Here is a 19,152-nt window from a genome sequence, read left to right as displayed (position 1 = left end):
GGGAGCAACCTCCAAAAAGTACGAGAGAGAGAGGGAGAGAGAAAAGAGAGAGATTGGTTGTAATATCAAGTCTGGTTTATTCTATCAACATTCATCTCTTTATATCACTCATTACATGCACTCCCTTTACCAAACGGTTACATAAAGGCCTATCAGGTTCTTACACATAATCAACTAAGGTAACAACTTTTGTGCGTGCCCTGGTGCTCCTACGAGGTGCTGGGTTTGTTTGTAATTCCTTTTGGTGTGTCTGGTCAGCAGCCATGTGTCCCGTTGGTGAGGTAGTAGCTCTAGTCCTTGCCATGTCAAATGCTGCTTCTGATAAAATCATATCATATACCCATTGTCAAACACCTATTGCTTTTATTATCTTGAGGATTAAAACGGCAATTCACTTAAGGTTGTGTTTGGTATGCAATTTTGGAATGCATTCTAAGTTGAGTTTGCATTCTCAAATGATAAAAATAGTTGTTTTTATCATCTGAGAATACGAAATCTACGTAGAATGCTTACCAAACACAGCCTTAATCATGATTTAAGGGTATTAATATAATACTATAATTTTAGATACCAAAGTCCTAGAAACAGCCTCTCTGGAAACAGGGGTAAGGTTGCGTACATTTGACCCTCCCCAAACCTTGCTAAACGCGGGAGCCTTGTGCACTAGGTACGACCTTTTTTTTTTTGGTAGAAAAAGGGCTATTCATTCATGCGTGCCCAACACCAAACAAAGGAAATCGAAATACATAACATAGATAGAGGACATGATAAACACAAGGAATGGATACACAGTATCCAAAGCCAAGGAATGGAAATTGATCCTGTCTCACATGCCATTGATTGGGTCATCCGGACTAGGGGTTGGTTCACAGACACTTCCCTAGAGAACAAGCTGTTAACACAGCTAAGCTTAGGCGCATGCACTACCGTGCCAAGAAAGGGGTCCTCATACTCATCGAAAAGAACAAATCCACACCGCCCATGTACGTCGATAAACTGCCACAGCATACTTTCAAACAGACATGCCAAATTGGCAAAAGTCTGATGGATCTGCGAGTGGAGCTTTGATTGATGGCAAGAAGACCAACGGCATCGGCAATGGGTATGATTCCCTGCCAAAAGATGTCATTCTCCTTCTGCCTCAGTGAATCAGCTTCGTTGAAAGCACGAAACGCGATGTTGAGCTTGCTGGCCTGAGACTTGAAGCTCTCACAGAGCAACAGCGGCGACAGACCATTTAAGGCATACCAGGTCCAGTTGAAGACAGGTTGCTCGGGGTACCCGTGTTCTCCGTAGAAGGTCATCCCACTTCAGCACTTGAACAGAGTAGCCGCCGGTAGCACAAGCTTAGTCGGGTCGGAGGAAGCGCAGAAAGGCAGATGGACGTCGATGGTTTCCGTTGAAATAAGGTTCAGCTTTGCAGGTGAGGCCTATTCCTCCTTGAGGCTGCGGTAGGGGGGCGATACAGCGGTGGAGGTAGAAGAAGCGATTGACATGGCATCTTCCCCAGGCAAGTTTCTCATTGTCTGAATCGTCATCTTCATCAGCGTCTTCTTCGTCGGCGCTTCCCATGGTCATGACGGAAATCCTATGCAGCAGATGGGACTTTGGAACTGAAAAGAGAAAACACCCTAAGGCGGAGGAATGAACAAGCACGACGGCGGAAGGCTAATAGTCACGCTCAAAGGCGGAAGAGAAGAGAAAAAACCCTTCATATGAGAGGTGTGTACGACGTCCTTTTTTTTATTAGATACCAAAGTCCATAAGTGGCCATAATTGGGAGGAACTAGCCATAACTGGCCGGAACAGGCTGAAAGTTGCCTAAAGTTGGCATTTGTAATCAGAAGTTTGATTTTTTATTTATTTATTTATTTTAAAAAATTTGGTAGAAAGAGCAAATGTTATTTATCTAACGATCCATATCGAAAATATTAAAAAAAAAATTATGGTTTGATTGAAAAAATAAAAGCCAAGCTAAGTCAACGGATGGCAAAATGTCTTTCACATGCTCGAGGGGAATTGCTGTATTTATTTCAAATGAAGTTTCAAAATACTTTTATGCCCTTGTCAAAAAGTTTTTTGTTGTTTGTCTCTCACAAGGTTTGAACTAGGGCTGTAAGTTTGGCCCTATAGGCCTGAACTCGCCTTGAGTCCGAATAGGGCCTGGGCTAAGATTTCTGGCCCTGAGGGCAGGTTAGGGCCAGAAATTCCTGACCCTAAGTTAGGGTCGGGTCGGGTTGGGTCAGGGTTGAGACCTCAGGCTCAGCCCGACCCTGATTTTGGCCCTAAAGAAAATTCTTTATTTATTAAAAAATAAAAGTTAGTATTTATATAAACAAGTGCCTAGCATTCTTGAAAGGTTGTGGTCCATAAAAGCCAATTGCTACTTAGTGGTCTTGGGTTCAAGCCTCTTCTTTCACATCTTTCCTACATTTGTTATTTTAATTTGCTTATTGCAGGGCGAAGGCGAGGGCCAGGGTCAGGGCCAATAGGTTAAGCCCAACCCAATCAGGGCCAATCAGGGCGGGCTTCGGTTGGGCTTGGCCAGTCAAGGTCAGGGTTAGGGTCAGGGTATTTAGGCCCTGAGTCAGGGTCAGGGCAGGCCTGAGCCCAGTTAAGGGAACTCAGGGTTGGGTTAGGGTTTTAAAAAGCCCAGCTCAACCCGACTCTGTTGCAGTTCTAGTTTGAACCCAAGACCTTCTCATTGTTTCTAATAAAGCTAAGGAGTAGAAAACTTTTTGTTACATATTGCTTATGGAAGAGAGTAGAGTGAAGTATATATTGTATCATGAAAACTACAAGTAAAGGATTGCTTGGAAAAAAACTCACTATGCTCTAACCCGAGTGTTTCTATTACACCGTAGAGAATGTTTACACTCTTAAAGAATGAGTGATGGTTCAACTCAATCCCATTGTTTTCCCCTAACATCTTCATATTTGATTGATATAGTAAATGGGTTCATGACAGTTCATGAAGCACAACCACATCGCAGTCCTTATATCCTATTAACACCATTCAGTCAAAATCAAAGGAACTCGGTGCAAAGAAAAACATGGGAAAGACACTGAATTCCTTGATTACCATTCAAAATCGCTACCAATGACGAACCATGCTTAGCCTAACAATCCATCTTATCTCACTCGTGGCTAGGGGTGTAAATGAATAGTCAAAATCCGTTTTCGTATCCATTTAGTATTGATGCAGATACGGATAGGCTATAACTATCCAAAAAGCTATATTTACATGTAAACGGATAAAATATCTGATCTGTATCCGTGTGCGTATCCATTTAGCACTATCCAAATCCGTTCGAAAACTTATCAGATGTGGATGTGGATATAGCACTATCCGAACCAAATCCGACCCGTTTACATCCCTACTCGTGGCTGCCGAGTCATGCCAAATCCACATCTAAAATCCAAATCCAAAGGACAATGTGAGACGGAGGAGCGCGCGGTGGAGGCTCAAAACCGTTTTGGGCCTTAAAGTCGTTACTTCATCCAACCCACTCGCATTTCTTTCTATCCGTTCCCAACCCCATCGCTATACTTCCTTTTAATTATCTTCTTCCTACTGGTTTATCTTATCAAAAAACAAAAAAAAAAAACCTTCTACTGGTTTAACCTACTCATCGTACGTAATTCTCTGACAACCGAGATAGAGAGAGAGAGAGAGAGAGAGAGAGAGAGAGAGGAATTCGAAAACGAAAAAAGTATTGGGAAGGAGAAGGGATGTCAAGCAGTAGTAGCGGCAAAAGGGCTGCAGCACTGCAGAAGGACGTGCCATGGAGGGCATCCCCAACAGGGAAGCCAGTCCCCAAAATCCACCACTCTCCTGTTCTTCGCCTCCCGCAAAACCCTGACTCTCGCTACGGTCTTGCTGTCATGAAGGTGCTGTTCCTTCCCCCTCCCCCCCCCCCCCCCTTTTCTTCTATGATTTCATTTCGCTCTACTGCTACTCTGTTGTGTGCTTATTTTGGTCAAAATTGTTTTTTTCTTTTTCTGATTCTTAATTTATAAATTTGTGCGTGATTGATGTTTCTTTCTCTTTCTTCGTGTTTGTAACTTTGAATGGAGCAGCACCCAGATCCTATCGGTGCAGGCTTCGCAATGGAAGCTAGACTTGAAGCTGCTGGACCAGATTGCGTTGTGCCTGGTCAGATTACACCCATTCGCTTACTCGGTCTCCAGGTCCGTCTTCCTCTCTCTTTATCTCGGACGTTCGCTTTGTGTATGTGTGTTAGTAATTCCCACCCTCCCCCTCCCCCCAAACATAATATTCTCTTTACTGGCTGACAAACTAGTTTCAAATACTCCAAACCTTGTTAGAATTGATTCCAGTTCAAGGACTTTATTCATTGATGTATTTGCTCATGGGTTGTAATCATGGGAACTTGGAAGGCCCTTTGCTAGGATATTATTATTTTAAGTCTATGTTGCTTGTAAATAGTATCGTCTTCATGTATTTTTGTTGTTGAGGACATTATGTTAGGGTATTGACTTTGCTTCTTGGTTTCAAGTCATCCTAGATTTACTTTTCCTGAAGACCAATCTGTGGAAGCATCCATCTTGATCTTCTATGGATTAGCTGCTTAACAATTTGCCATAACCTGGATGTGTAAATTAGAATAATAGAATTGCTTTTTACTGCTGAAGCAGAGTGAATAGTAATCTAATCTGCTTTGGTCACACCAATGTTATTTTATTTTGAACTTATGTTTTTTATTCGCCTTTGGTGTTCAGGTATCATTTTGTATATTTATTTGTTTTTTTACAATGTTTTCTTGCTGGTGATTAAAAACTGATATTCAGCTTATATTGCATTGGTACGAGAGGTACATAAACACATTCAGTGGACCCAGAGCCAATCATACTTGTTTTTTTTTTTTTTATTTCACTATTCCTCCCTCCCCCCCCCCTCCTCGTTGAATTGACCTATTAGTTTGTCAGATGGCTTTTACCTGGGTAATCTTGAAAATACTTTTATTTTGTGCAGGTGTGGCCTGTTAATATCAACATGAAATTTATGGAACCAGTTGATCGGGAACTTAGGAACATTGGGAAGGTACTATTCCAAATGCATTTATTTTATTTTTGCTGTAAAAAAGTACTAAAAATATAAATAAATGTACCCTTCAAGCAAAATTTCCATGAGATGAATTGAACCTGGGATCTGAAATTGTGCACATTTTCTGTGTATTGGTTTTATTAGTCTAGTTTCTTAGTTACATATTAGAAGGGCCTAATGAAGAACTGAAAATATTTGAATCTCAGAATAAGTTCAGAATTTTGGGAGTTTATGCTGCTGATTTTGGGCTTCGCTTTTTCCCGGTATCCAAAAAGAAAACCATTTAGCTCATATTGCTATTTTTTTCTATGGCCAATAACCCTTACTTGGATAAATGTCTGGCATCTTTTCTCTGCAAGATTGTGCCAAGCAATTTGCATGTAAACTACCTGCAAGTTATTGTTCATTAGCTAAATGGTAAAGCATTAAATATAAGGTAACAAAATAACTTATAACTTGAGGATAGTCTGACCAAATAGGATTGATTAGCATCATGCTAGTCAAATATTAAGTGTCATTCTTCATGCACATAGCATCCCTTCCGATCTTCAGGAAACCATTCCCAGGATGTAGAAGAATTATGTCTAGATGCTACTACTGAAGATACTACTGAAGATCTTTATGTTCTGTAACATAAGAGATTACATGATATTATGTGTATATGTTGGATGGAATCCTTCACCATCTTACATATGGGTGCAGAAATAAATTAACTTTTCTAAGTATAAAAGTTAATTACTTTCTGGGTTCAAAGTAGAATCCTCCCCCCTCCCCCTTTTTGCAATGGTGAAAAGATTTTATTGATGGATTGGGGCTTCATGGTCTGCAGCGACCATATAACCTTACATTGTCTGCAACATATTTACAACAACGTGGCAGTTTAAATGAGTCTGAGATTTTGTGGATAAGTAGATCCCAAGGTCCCTTGCTTACATGTCAAGTTTTTGCCCCAAAAAGAGTACCGCTAATTGGCAAAAAAAAAAGAGAAAAACCTGGGACTGCCAAAAAGGGGTGCATAGACCACCGAGAGGAGGCATGGGGCAGTATGCCTATACATGGGAGGGTACATGATTGAATTTGAGCCTGAAATTTGATATGTGGACAATGTAGATCATTTCTTAACATCCCATGGTCACAATTGTCACATCATCCTTTCACGTGGCACAACTAAGTGTGCGGTCCACATAAGACCATGAAACCTTTCACCTTTGTTGATAGTATGAAAGTTATGTATATGCATAATGGATGTGCGTGGATGCATGCTCCATTTTACGAGATGTTAGCAATTACATAAGATGTAGACCCATTTTCCTAAAATATAGGACTAGTTTGTGCTTTAGAAGCCCAATCAATCTATGTAAATCCTATATTGCTCATGAAAATGTACGAACAGTTCTACCAAACTTTTTTTTTTTAATTAAACTGCATTGAGTTAGAAAAAATCTTAAACCTATTTTGTTTCTAATTTTTAGATTAAGTTATCACAGTTATAGCTCTATATATTCGTTGTCTTGATTTGATAGATAGCCTGAGATCCTTTCCAAGTTGCATTACCCTGGGTGAATCAGCTTGCTTGTTGAATTCGCCCCATTAGATACCATATCAAAGTATCCATGAATTTGTGAGCATATAAAAAGTACGACCTTTTAAGTGTAGGACATTTCAGTCATACCGATGCAGTTCAGATTCTCAGAAGACTTTATTTTGGCCCATGGGTGGGGTTCTATGGTCTTGGGATTTTTATTTTTTGGGTTTATTGATGTACTGAGCCTCTTTTATAAGCCCATATTTGGGGCCTTAACCCTGTACATGAGACTAAGTATATGGATGAGATTATGTGGGTTCTACTTATTATATTTTTTTAAGCTGATCGCAAGATGTTTGGAGTCTTCTTTTAGTAAGTTAGTTTATTTTAGTTGGAGTCTACTAGTTGGTCTCAATGTATTAGGAAAGTCAAGAGTCCTTAGTGGAGTCTATTTCTGGTTTTTGGTTTCTGTATATATGTAATTAACCCACCCCACAATTTGGATTTTGAATGGATTTCTTTTGGTAATTGCTTTGCTGTCTTCTCTCTCCTTTCTCTCCTATGGTAAGGGACTTCCTCTCTCCTTCATCACGCCCATAGTTCTCTCTACAACAACAACAACTCAGCCTAATCCCAACTAAATGGGGTCAGCTACATGGATCATTACTCTCCAATCAGCTCTATTTGAGGTTATACTTGATACAAGGCCTAAGCTTTGCATGTCTTTCCACACCACTTCTCCTAAGGTCATTTTAGGTCTGCCCTGGCTCTTTTAGTTCCTTCAATCTAAATCAAATCACTCCTCCGTATTGGAGCATCCAAAGCCCTCCATTGAACATGGCTATGCCACCTCAAATGACTTTCTCGTAGGTTATCTTGTATTGGAGCTACTCCCAAATCAGCTCTAATACGATCATTCCTAAGCCCACGGTTCTCTCTCTCTCTCATTAATTATTTCTTATCTTATCTCTCTTTCTTTCTTGATTTGCTTTAAATTTCAGATCCGCTTTTTTAGGAAAGTTTATCTCTTTCCCTCTCACAGGATTACCTCTCTTCCTCCCATAGAAATCTAAGTCTTGCCACATACCTTGCAGGGTAGAGTAGTATTGGGACAAAGACATCACTGTTTGTTTGGTCTCATGAATCTTCTTCTGTGCATCATTAACAACCTAGGAGTAACTCTCCTTAGCATTTTTCCAGATCTTAGCGGTGGTGTCGAGGAGAAGATATCCATAGAGTTGATGAGATAAGACTTTACAAGGCTGTTGCCAGTATCCCATTTAGTCTGAGAAGGACCAGCAGCAGTAGGCTTGAGTGACAGATTCGCCTATAAGGTAGCTAGAAAGGCCACGGGAACCAATAGCAAGAGAACACGAACGAGACCATATCAGGTAATTGCTCCCGTCTAGTTTGCTGGAGCTCATAGGGAACGAAGGAAAGTCATGCTCGCACTGAGTGACTCCTTCCTGTCCAGTGGATGCGGTTGACATGTCGGACATTGTTGTTGATCAGATTTGGGCACCAAAAGGGATCCTGATGTAGATCAAAACATGAAGAGATCAAAACACCGTTCACATTACTGTTCACGTGAACAGTGTCACAGCCCCTTATTTTGCCTTGGCGAGAATATTATTAGAAGATTCTGTGGGGCCAAGATCAGATTGCATGGTGCTTTATGCGTGGGGATTTAGAAGTTTTGTTTAATTTCTAATTTTAGATTTAGAGAGTAGGCTTAAGTGTCTATTTTTTAATTAGACTTAGTTTCTATTTTGAACCTTGCAACTTAGAGTTTTTATTTTAGTTTCATTACTTGTAACCCAAGTTTTAGCCTTATAAGGGACTTTTTAATTTTTAGTTCTATTTTGGAGCTCAATCCTTGTACCTTTATATATTGTAACCTGCCCATAGAGGCACTCCATGATTTTATGAATTAATGAAGTTGCTTAGATTGCTTTGTGCAAGTTTTAAGTATCCTATTGTGAGAATGAAGGGCAGGGAGCCTGGCTGGTGAGAGCCAAAACCCCTAGGGCTGAGAGAGCCAAATCTCCTTATCACCCTATACCTTCTATCTTCTTCTTCCCTTCTCTCTTGCCCCAATGGAGTTCCCCTGCTGCTACTTCCTATTGACTGCCACAAGCTGCTGTGAAGACTCCTTTGAAGACCAGATTCAACCCCCAATCACTTCCAAGGATTGCTGCTGCTGTACACAACCAAGAGGACTGAAACACTCCTGCGGCCCTGTTTTTCAGCCCAGATTCTGCTACAACTTTGGAGGCTCAGATCTCTGCAATCCTCTGCTTGATTGGAGAGCTGTTTGGAGCGCAACCAGTCCTTGCATAGATCCACCTTCGATCCAAGTTTGACACCATTCTGGTGACTGGTTTGTTTGCTACAATCCTCCTATTTTCAAGTTTACCCTTCTAAATCTGTGACCTGCGCATATCTTGTCATCAGGCCATCAGAAATTCAGAATTAGCCCCAATTTGGAGGACTAATCCAGCCTATCTAGGCCTACACTCGACTTGAATTTCAGCCCCATCACTTGGCTGAATATAGAGGTTCTGTCCACTTTCTAATTCTGATTTTGTTTCTAATTGGATGTTTTGCTACGACCCATCATCGATCCTACTGTAGAGTGGTTCTTAGCTGAACCACATCTACATTAGATCCTAGCACATAGAAAAAGTATCAAGAATCTCCAAAAACTGCAATGGAAGATTTAGATCATAGCAAGGTAAGGAACCCTTGGCGGGAAAAACTCATCGCCAAGGGTGAAGAAAAGGGAAAAACAAGGGGGGCAGTGGCGGTAGCTAGCGGCGGCGGCGGCAATGACTGGTGGTGAAACCGAGAGAGAATGAGAGCAGCAGCAGTGGTTGGCTGTGAAACCAAGAAAGAGAGCGGCGGTGATAAAAACCGAGAGAGAGAGGTGGTGGCAGTGGTGGTTTTAGGGTTTCGTGAGCAAGACCATTAGGGTTTGGATCCCTATGTTGATCCTAGCTCCGATACCATGATGAATTTGGGGAATTGAACTTGTGTCTTTGAGACACCAGCCCAACTTTATTTATAAAAAAAATGTTATGAGGTACAAGTACAATAATGCCCCTTGGGCAGCCCTAATAAACCCTAATAGACAATTATACCCTTGTACCCATATTACAACAAATAAGAAGACAGGCAAGTGTGGCCTATGGAGCACATGCAACACACAGTCGGGTTGCTCACGCAACGGATCTCTCTCTCTCTCTTTCTCTCTAGATATAGATAATTTCCATCAAGGAGACCGTCAATGCTCAATAATCTCCATCAAGGAGACCGTCAATGCTCAATAATCTCCAACAAGGAGACAAGAAATAGTCTTCACGAATAAGACACAAATAATCTTTGTATGAAGACAAACAGAATAAATTGTTTTCACAAGAAGACATGCAGATAATGCAATAGGGAGAAATCTCCATACCATCATAACAGTACTCCATTGAATAAATAATCATCACAAGAAGACAGGCAGATGATGCAATAGGGAGAAATCTCCATCCCATCATAACAATACTCCATTGAATAATTCACCTCCACTAGAAGACAGATAGATGATGCAATAGGGAGAAATCTCCATCTCATCATAATGATACTCCATTCTTCCCCCAACCCCCATGTAGCACTACCTATGGACAAACAATGCAAAAGATGATAATCCCAATATTGCAGCAACGAACATCAATCATAGAACAACCAAGGAACCCCGTGGCCGAAGAAGATTCAGATTTGATATATATATATATATATATAATCATTCCACATTAGAATAATAATCATCAACAATAACTACAAGAGAGAACCTGTGCCCATAGTAGGTAATTGAAAACACCACTCAACTTGATAGAGGTAATTTGGACAATTACATTGTCCACAAAAGGTTTAGAGTTGCCCATTGCACCAAAGGAGATGTTATATTAGCAACACACTCAGTTTCAGTTCTAGAACAGTCAGTAGAATCAAGAAGAAATCTGCACTGCAGGGTGAAGAACCACCATTATCGTAGAGGAACAATTCTCACCAACCGCAGAGAGGATAAGATGCTGAGGGTGCCAAAAAGGTTAAATAGATATGTTGGTTGACATATATATATATATATATAACAGCATGTTAGACTTATGGTGTTGTGTGGCAGTGTTTACAGTGTATGTGATGTCATTGTTCGCAACAGTGCAAGTGTTATGAGGTTTTGGGAGTGTTTGAGATGTCAGAGATGTGGTGGGGATGTTTCCGGATGTGTTTGTTATGCGTTTGACATATACGGGATGTGTCAGGATGTGTTAGACATGTGTACGAATGTCAGTTGATGTGCACAGTGTGTTTCGGATGTGTATGACATGTACAACATGCATGATGTTGAGATCATGAGATGCATGTCATGCATATGTGATGATGATGGCATGTGGTTTGTATGGTAATGCTGGTGGCATGTTGCCTGCATCATGGTATGCATAGATGTATCATGTATGTCAGGTATGAGAGGTGATGTGTTTTAGATGATGTGGATGCATTTCGGGTGGTGTGGACATGAATGATATCATGCATAGCATTATGATGGGATGCATGTGGGTACATGTGACATGCATGGTATGCTGATATGGTCCATGGTATGTTGAAATTGAAATGATGATGATGATGGAGCATGCATGGAGATGATAGAGGTTACTATGTACATGAGAGAATGCATGGGTGCATACTCATGTGCAAGTCATGAGAGTTATGATGTCGATGATAGTATGTTCATGAAGTGGCAGCTTATGAGAAGAAGTTGACATGGCTTGAAGTGGCAGTGCAAAGTTTATGAAAGGCCACATGGTCATCAAGCACTTGCAACGATCATGGATAGACCATGTGTAGCCAACACCAAGCATGGAGAGGCAAAGGGCCACAGCTACCTGGGTCAAGAAACATAGCCAGCATAGGGTCGCATGATCATTGACAGAGCCCATGGGGCAAGGCCACATGGCCATGGTGCGGCAAGGGGCATGGCACCGCTGTATGTTGGGTGGCGTGCTCGTAGAGGCTCCCGCGCACATGGGGCTGCCGTGTCGGCCAGCAGTTACAACTCAAGGCATCATGGGTAAAATTGGCTTTGGAATATAGTCGAACATTTTTGTTGGTTTTACTGGCCAAATTTCTAAGGTGGAAATAGGAGTGCTCTCGGTAGGCTAAACATTGAGACACTATTTTTGTAACAAAAGTCACTTCCAAAATTGTATTGACCGCATGATTGGGATTGATTGGAGGAGGTTCTGTTTGCAAGGCGCACAAGCTTAGACGAAGTTAATTCTGGAGCTTTATGTGATTGGTCGGAGAATAGAGAAGATCGTGCACTAGTTTCTCAACGAATCAAGCGGATGGTTGGGTGTAGTCGCACGCACTATACGTTGTAACCATAGTTCAAGAGCTCACCGAGATCTCGGTAATTTCTCTTTTTGAAAAAAGCGAGACAATACTTAAGGCGAAATGAAATATTACCCCAACTCGGTCGAGTCGAGATCTCGGTTTGAGATTTCGGTTGGACGACCAAACTTACCTTAATAATGTACATATCTCGACCAAGACAGTTGAGATCTCTCCAGACTCGACTGTCTCGATGAACTCGACAGAGAAGTGTGCATTTGGCCTGTTTTTTGAGGATTTTCGATGGTGGTTTATGATAGAGATATATGTAATATGTTAAGATTGATGTATTGTACACTTTTACATTTGTAATGTTTATTTAAGTTGTTTTATACTAATTGTATGATTTGATTGCTTTCAATTACTAAACTATGTGTAGAATAGGGCCTATTAGTACGTTGTCGCTTACCAACCTAGGGTCCGAAGTGAAACTCCTATTTGGACTTTGTTTTTTGTAAAATCTGATAGTACCATTGTGTTTAAATGGCCCAAAATAGGCTGAGTATCAAGTTTTAGGCCCAAATTGGGTCTAAAACCCCACCGAATCCAGCTTTCGAGTTTTAAAAAAAAAAAAAAATCACACCAACTCGCCGAGATCTCGGCCCAACTTGGTTTTTTGGGTAGGCAAAACCTATACCGAAACTGAGTTCTTGAACCTTGGCCGTAACATAATTCCTTCATCACCTTTAGGGTTGGTCACGTAGAGATGCAAGCATATGCGGCGCTGCACAAAGTTCCAACTGGTATGTTACACTGTACTTCGGTGTTTAGCAGTCGCACAGAGTGCAACAACAAGATTCCATTTTACAGGCCTGTGTGTGTCGAAAATCCCATGATGGACAGCTCTAGATCCAATGGTCTAAATCCCACGCTCCGGGAATCTTTTTGATCCGGCAATCCTAATCGCTGCCAACAGCGTGCATGACACATGGAACTTCACAATTGACCACCTATGACGTTTCCCATGTAATGAAAATTGCTCAAAATGCCTAGAAAACCCCTAAACTTTCAATGGCCATAACTGGCCATTTCAACTCGGATTTTGATGGTTCAAGTTGCAGTTTTCTCAGAAAAAAATGAGAAGAATCTGATGCTGTGGTGTGTGAGAGCTCAAGTGTGCCCAAGAAATTAAAATTTGATGCTCTTTATTGGCCAATGCATTTGGGAGTTTGGGACATCATCAAAGCAACTTGATTGCATCATTTGGATCCCCAAGAACATGGTGAAGGTGTGGTTGATAGAGGAATGTGGAGAACTTCAAGTGGCTAGTCCACTTAGTTGATTTCTATCCCATTTCCATTTGTAGATCCTAGGTGGTGTTTAATGATGATGTATGCCTAATTGATCTTAGTGGGGATTGGGAAATTGTTTTTTAATTCATTTTATCATTGTAAGGGACTTTGGAGTGGGTGCTCCCAAAGTGTTCAACAAAAAGTCTAGAAGGAGCTAGTCCCTCATACTTGGAGCTGTGAGTGGTTGGGGTTGTGGTCATTAGTCTTTGTATTATCAAGGATAGAAGCAATCACTGTAGGAGCAGTAATTGAAGAGTTTAGCGCAAATACGAAACCCATTATGGGTATTGCATTGTGTAAGTAGGCAATTCGCCGGACCACGTAAAAATTGTCTGTTGTGGTTGTGTGGATTGGTTTGAAGTGTATTTGTTTTGCAGAGTGGGTGTGTCACTCCTGGTAGGCCTAATCAATCTTGGTTGTAGGCGGGAGTACACACGAACTGTAACTAGCCAAAATTGAAGTGCCCCAGCCAGTGGTGTCTACAGATTGTTGATAGTAGCAACACTTTGAGATAACCAGTTTCAGCTCCAGGCAGTTTGGGTGTGTGCAGGGTGAGAAACAGAGTGGCAGTGGTGTGTTTGTGTGATAGGTGCATAGTTGTCACGGCGTCCCGGCGATCCAAGTCGGTGGAGGGGTGTCATGTTGATATATCGACATGTTGCCCGCCATGGCGAGCATGTTGACCATGTTTTATTTTTTATTTTCTCTATTTTTAATGTAATTTAGTATGCTATAATATATGTCCTATAACATCAAAAATCAACATGAAAGTGTACTACTAATATACTATGGTTTAATTCATGAAAGTGTAATATCCATTAGTGTATATGAAAGTATGAAAATATAGATTAGCCTATCAAATAATTGAAAGCAATAGTAAAAATCAAATGATAGGCTATGTCCCTGTCTCTGTGACTGTACAAGCAAAGAAGAAAAAAGAAAAAACCGAGAGGACTATGGTTACAGCACTGACTGGAATAAATCCCTCCCCCCTCTGTCTCTCGACTATGTCCCTGTCTTTGTGACTGTACAAGCAAAGAAGAAAAAAAAAAAAAAAAAAAAACCGAGAGGAGTCCAGGACTACTAACTGAAATAAATCCCCCCCCCTCTGTCTCTCGACTCTCTCCCTGTCTCTGTGTGTGTAAATGTGGCTGTGCAAGGCAAGAGAAAAAAAAAAAAAAAAAAACGATACTATTGGCTGTAATCACTACCAGAGGCTGGGAGGAGAAGAACTGAAGAAAAATAAGAGGTCTGCCTGGGAAGAGGAAGCAAGGCAAGAGAAAAAAAAAAAAAAAAAAAAGCGATACTACTGGCTGTAATCACTACTGGAGGCTCGGAGGAGAAGAACTGAAGAAGAAGAAGTTAAGAAGAAGAAGAAGAGGTCTGCTTGGGAGGAGGAAGAAGATCCAAATTAAAAAAAAAATAAAAATTTACTTACTTGGAGAGTTGGAGTTCTGGAGATTGCCGGAGTTCGAACTTCGAACTTGTTCGAAGGCTGCCGAGACTCGAGAGTTGCAGGAAGCGAGGAAGTTACCGTTGCCGGAGGTACGATCCCTCTCCTCTCGATTTCCCCTTTTGCGATTTCTATTTCCCCCCATTAGGTATAAGTTATTATGTTTAATATTTTTAAGTTTTATCATAATGTGTATTGCAAGTGTAACTTTTCAAGTTACACCTCCAATACACATTAACGAAAAAGCATCTAAGTTATTAAATCGTTTTAAAAAAATATATATATATAAACCTGACTTTTATACATTAAATGTTCAAATATCGGTCGACATACCCATATCTCGTGGTATGGCGTCCATGGCAACGCCATGGAAGCCATATCTCTCGATATTTATACATATCTCATGGCGGACCTCGATATGCCCTTTCCCCTAGCGCCAGGACGCCATGACAACTATGGATAGGTGACTGTCAGTGGGACTGCATTTTTGAGAAAAAAATTATGGTCTACTGATTCCCCCCCCCCCCTCTTAGTAGTGAAGCCTTGGAGACACCAACAAATAATCAAACAAACAAGAACTTCAAATATCGCCGGACTTATGATAAATAGAGATGGAGAAAATTCATAAAATTCATATCTCAGATCAGAACTTCCGATCACCATGAAAGATTGATCTAGTGTACTGGTCATATGAAGAACAATTTCTCCAAATTCGATTCAGAGATATGGGCCAAGACTGGAAAATGAAACTTAGGATGCAAGAAAATAGAGTTCAGAACTTCTAGAAATGTAATTTGATTAGAAGGCACTTTAACTCTGATTGGAGGGCAAACCAGAACATGTAATCTTGATTAGAAGGCATATCATACATTAGGTCTTTGTAACAGTACTTTATATTGCAGGACATGAGATAAAGTGTGTAATTTATATATATAACCTTACTTTTTTGCCCCTTGTCTTATTCCCAAAAGTATTTAATGTTGGGGTAAAAACGGGGTTTCATTAAATGCTACATTAAATGACTTCCAACTTGTTGAAAACCCTTTTTAACCCTGCATTAAATAACTTTTAGGAATAAGACGAGGGGCAAAAAAGTGAGGTTATAACTTGTTAGTTCACCACTTTGGTGACAACAAGTTATTCCCTATACATCTATAATGAAAGAGAACGCTACCTGGTCACGTGCGGTGCACGGCCCCTGTGCTTAGACACTGGGCCACGCCCTCAGAGATTTCTGCCTTTCTATGGGGGCACGGCGGTCATTTTGTGTCCCATATATATAGGAGTAGGTTCCCTCTGACGCCCGTGTATAGTTTCGAGCGAAGGAGGGGGTATATATATATATATATATATATATATATAGCTCATGTCCCGTGTGCAGTAAGTTAGGGGGCAGCACCAATAGGGGTGCAGGTCAGAGCATCATGCAGGAGGGGCATGGAGTTCATTTCAAAGGGGTAAGAAAGAGATAGACACAGAAGACACTAGCTATGGTACACTTGCATGTGCCTAGCCTTTTCCCATATATATATACTACACCAGCGCGGGCCCAATGAGAGCGCACTCAGGGACATCAACATAGAGATGCAATATTTGATTTCATGGGGGGCAGGGCAGTATTTTCCCATGCTCCTGTATCTAGGCCCAGGAGCCACATGACTGGGTAGCGTTCTTTTTCCCATATATATTATATATCCTTAATCTCAGGAACCAAGAAAGGGTATAAAAATAGGCAAACCCATATCTCGCAATCTGATGATCTGATCTGCTTCCAGCTCAAATCTAGTGAAGGTCTTAATGGTAGGAAACAACTGCCAAAATTTGTTAAAAAATTTAATGGACAGATAAGTATAAACTGCTGTATAGCAGAATTAGCAACCCCAGATCCTAAAATATAGGTTGAAAATTGAATCAAATGCACCTTGTAGGGCAGAGATTAACATTGAAATATGATTGAGATCCAAGTGTTTGATTCCCAGTTTTGATGTTTCCTATTGGCAGCAAGAATACACCACAAATCGACTGGGAGATATTAGATCATTAAGATAACAGCAGCTGCAGGTCCTTTAATCATCAAAAGGCTTCAAAAGAACTTGTAGAAGAGATATTTGATAGTCAAGGTATAAACCAACCTTCTTCATGTTCAGATCTCATGATCATTCAAGAACAGCTGCCAAGCAGCAATTTTTCTGCAGTGATGATCAAATCTCTTTGAGGGCTCTCAAAACAGATTTTACTAGACAAGAAATCTAAGTTAAACCTGCTCTGATACCATGTGACAAAATAAACAAGAGAAAATTGCAAGTGAAAACAAGAAGAAGGCAAATGGAGGAGAAGACTATCGGATGAGAGAAAGAGTGTAAAATCTCCTACTGGTAGCCACTTTATGTATAATTACTTAAGTACTGCTGAGGTTACAAATATACCCTTGGTCTTTGTATATCTTCAGGTTAACTGAAAACAGTAATACATAAAGACTAAAATACCCTTATGGTAGACATTAAATAATAAACAGCATCCATTACTAACAAACACCAGCAACTTTAACAGAGTATTCTTAACACTGTGCATTTCATGCTAATTACTATATATAAGAATTACTGTTTTAAAAATGAAAGCTTATATATAAAAGATTTTGTTGTAGAAGATATTATTACATTGGTGACTGTCCTATTCTCCTGTCCTGGGTTTGTTTCCTATATCTATTTTGTGTTCTTCCCCCCCCCCCCCCCCCCCTCATTAATAAAGTATGCAGTTATTCAGAGAGAGAGAAAGAACATCCGTTTGGTTAGTGTAATATGGAGGTTGTGCTAGACAGCATCCATTAATAACTCCTGCACGGACTCTGGCTATGACCAGAAATATAATTACTTCCAGAACTCTTGAAGTCCCAAACTTGATGACTTTCTTCAGGCATAATGGCCCTTGAAGATTTTAATCTTATTCAGCACATTAGACACTTGGCTTCGTTGCTGAACTTCTAATTCTACTGAAGTCAAGGTTGGCCAACAAGATGGCAGATGGACTTGCCACAGGAGGGGTTAGACCAAGAATTTCTCGAATATATAGTCTTCCATTATGATTATTATCTCAATCTTATGAAGGGTTCTCTTGTGTTTGTATAGTTTGGATGTATAAGATATAAACAAACCTCCCATCTACCCGTGGTAAAGAAATGTTGTCCTCAGTCATATCTACTATTTGGTGTGAAGTTGCATCTTCAAGTCTTCAACTCAATGAAACTTACATATGATGTATTATATCTGTCATTTTATGCTTTGATGCACATATTCCGTTTATGAACGTTCTGACCTTTCTGTATTGGTGTGGCTTTACTATTTGCAGTTCATGGATTCAGCTTTCAACCTTATGAATGCATCATTTACAGAGCGTTAGGTTGTTGGTTGTCGGATGAGCAGCACTGTCTCTGTGATTTAACTTTATCAGGTAGTTGTCAGCAACTGCATTATATGCAGCAGAGTCTTGAAGGTCTCCTTTTTGTTTAGTGATCTTGAACATGGTCCGTGATATCCATTCCAGGGGCTTGTTTATTTGATACCATACATGAGGGGGAAGTTTCTGTAGCAGCTCGTGAAAAGATATGTTATCCCTGAAATTTGTACCCTGGGCATATAAATTTTGTGTTGTTTCTTGAATATTGCAAATCCACTGAGACTTGGAATCTAAGGCCACTCTTTGAGTTCTCCTTGAACAGCAGTTTTCATAAAGTACATTCAAAATGAAGAAAAGATAAGTTAAGCCTGTCAAGTCTAAGTGTATTACCTCCAAGAACTTGCAGGGGTGTCATGCATTTAATCTTAATGATTGGCATCGGTCCCCTTCTTTATTTTTTCTCATTACCTCCAAGAACTCTACCAGGCTTTTGTAACATTTTAGCAATTATGCATCAACTTTGCTTGTGAAGAATGCGTGCCTGCCATTGACCAATCTGGGTCCAGACTCCATTACTTACCTTGTGTCAAGGCACAAATAGGACATGGGAGTGGCCAACTGATACCTAGAACGCATGCCAGTGTCCATGTTTATGGGGCAGTGTCCAATTTTTATTTCATATGACCAACATCCAACGCAGAAAAGAAAGATGAAATTGTAAGCAAAATCTTAAATATATCTCATGGCCAACCCTTTTGACTACCTTGACTCAACCATTGAATTAGATCACAATTATCTACCCACGCTTCTACTTTTTGGTATCCTCTTTCTAGTGTTTGGTACTAATTTGCATGTAGGGATGTAAACGGATTGGATTCGGCTCGGATAGTGCTATATCCGCATCTGTATCTGATTAGCTTTCGGATGGATTCGGAGAGTGCTAAACGAATACGGACATGGATACGGATCGAATATTTTATCTGTT

At 40.5% G+C, this 19,152-nt stretch overlaps 1 protein-coding gene across 1 annotated transcript; it reads left to right on the top strand.

Annotated features, from left to right (window-relative positions):
- Positions 1–3,686: 3,686 nt before the first annotated feature.
- LOC122650357 lies at positions 3,687–18,441 on the top strand. Its single transcript, XM_043843766.1, has 4 exons — positions 3,687–3,891; positions 4,081–4,191; positions 4,997–5,065; positions 18,120–18,441. The coding sequence occupies exons 1-4, from the start codon at positions 3,733–3,735 to the stop codon at positions 18,168–18,170; spliced, it is 390 nt and encodes a 129-aa protein (XP_043699701.1). The 5' UTR covers positions 3,687–3,732; the 3' UTR covers positions 18,171–18,441.
- Positions 18,442–19,152: the final 711 nt, after the last annotated feature.

This window comes from Telopea speciosissima, chromosome 2 (genome assembly GCF_018873765.1).
Source record: "Telopea speciosissima isolate NSW1024214 ecotype Mountain lineage chromosome 2, Tspe_v1, whole genome shotgun sequence".
NCBI lineage: Eukaryota > Viridiplantae > Streptophyta > Magnoliopsida > Proteales > Proteaceae > Telopea > Telopea speciosissima.
The sequence above is the reverse complement of the archived record's forward strand: the minus strand, read 5'-3'. Positions and strand labels throughout refer to the sequence as shown.

What these genes read in the sequence shown, in the direction of transcription:
- LOC122650357 (XM_043843766.1), top strand. Translation starts at nt 3,733, where the DNA reads ATGTCAAGCAGTAGTAGCGGCAAAAGGGCTGCAGCACTGCAGAAGGAC. An exon ending in ACGGTCTTGCTGTCATGAAG is followed by an intron (nt 3,892 to 4,080) that starts GTGCTGTTCCTT and finishes TGAATGGAGCAG; the next exon opens with CACCCAGATCCTATCGGTGC. An exon ending in TTCGCTTACTCGGTCTCCAG is followed by an intron (nt 4,192 to 4,996) that starts GTCCGTCTTCCT and finishes TATTTTGTGCAG; the next exon opens with GTGTGGCCTGTTAATATCAA.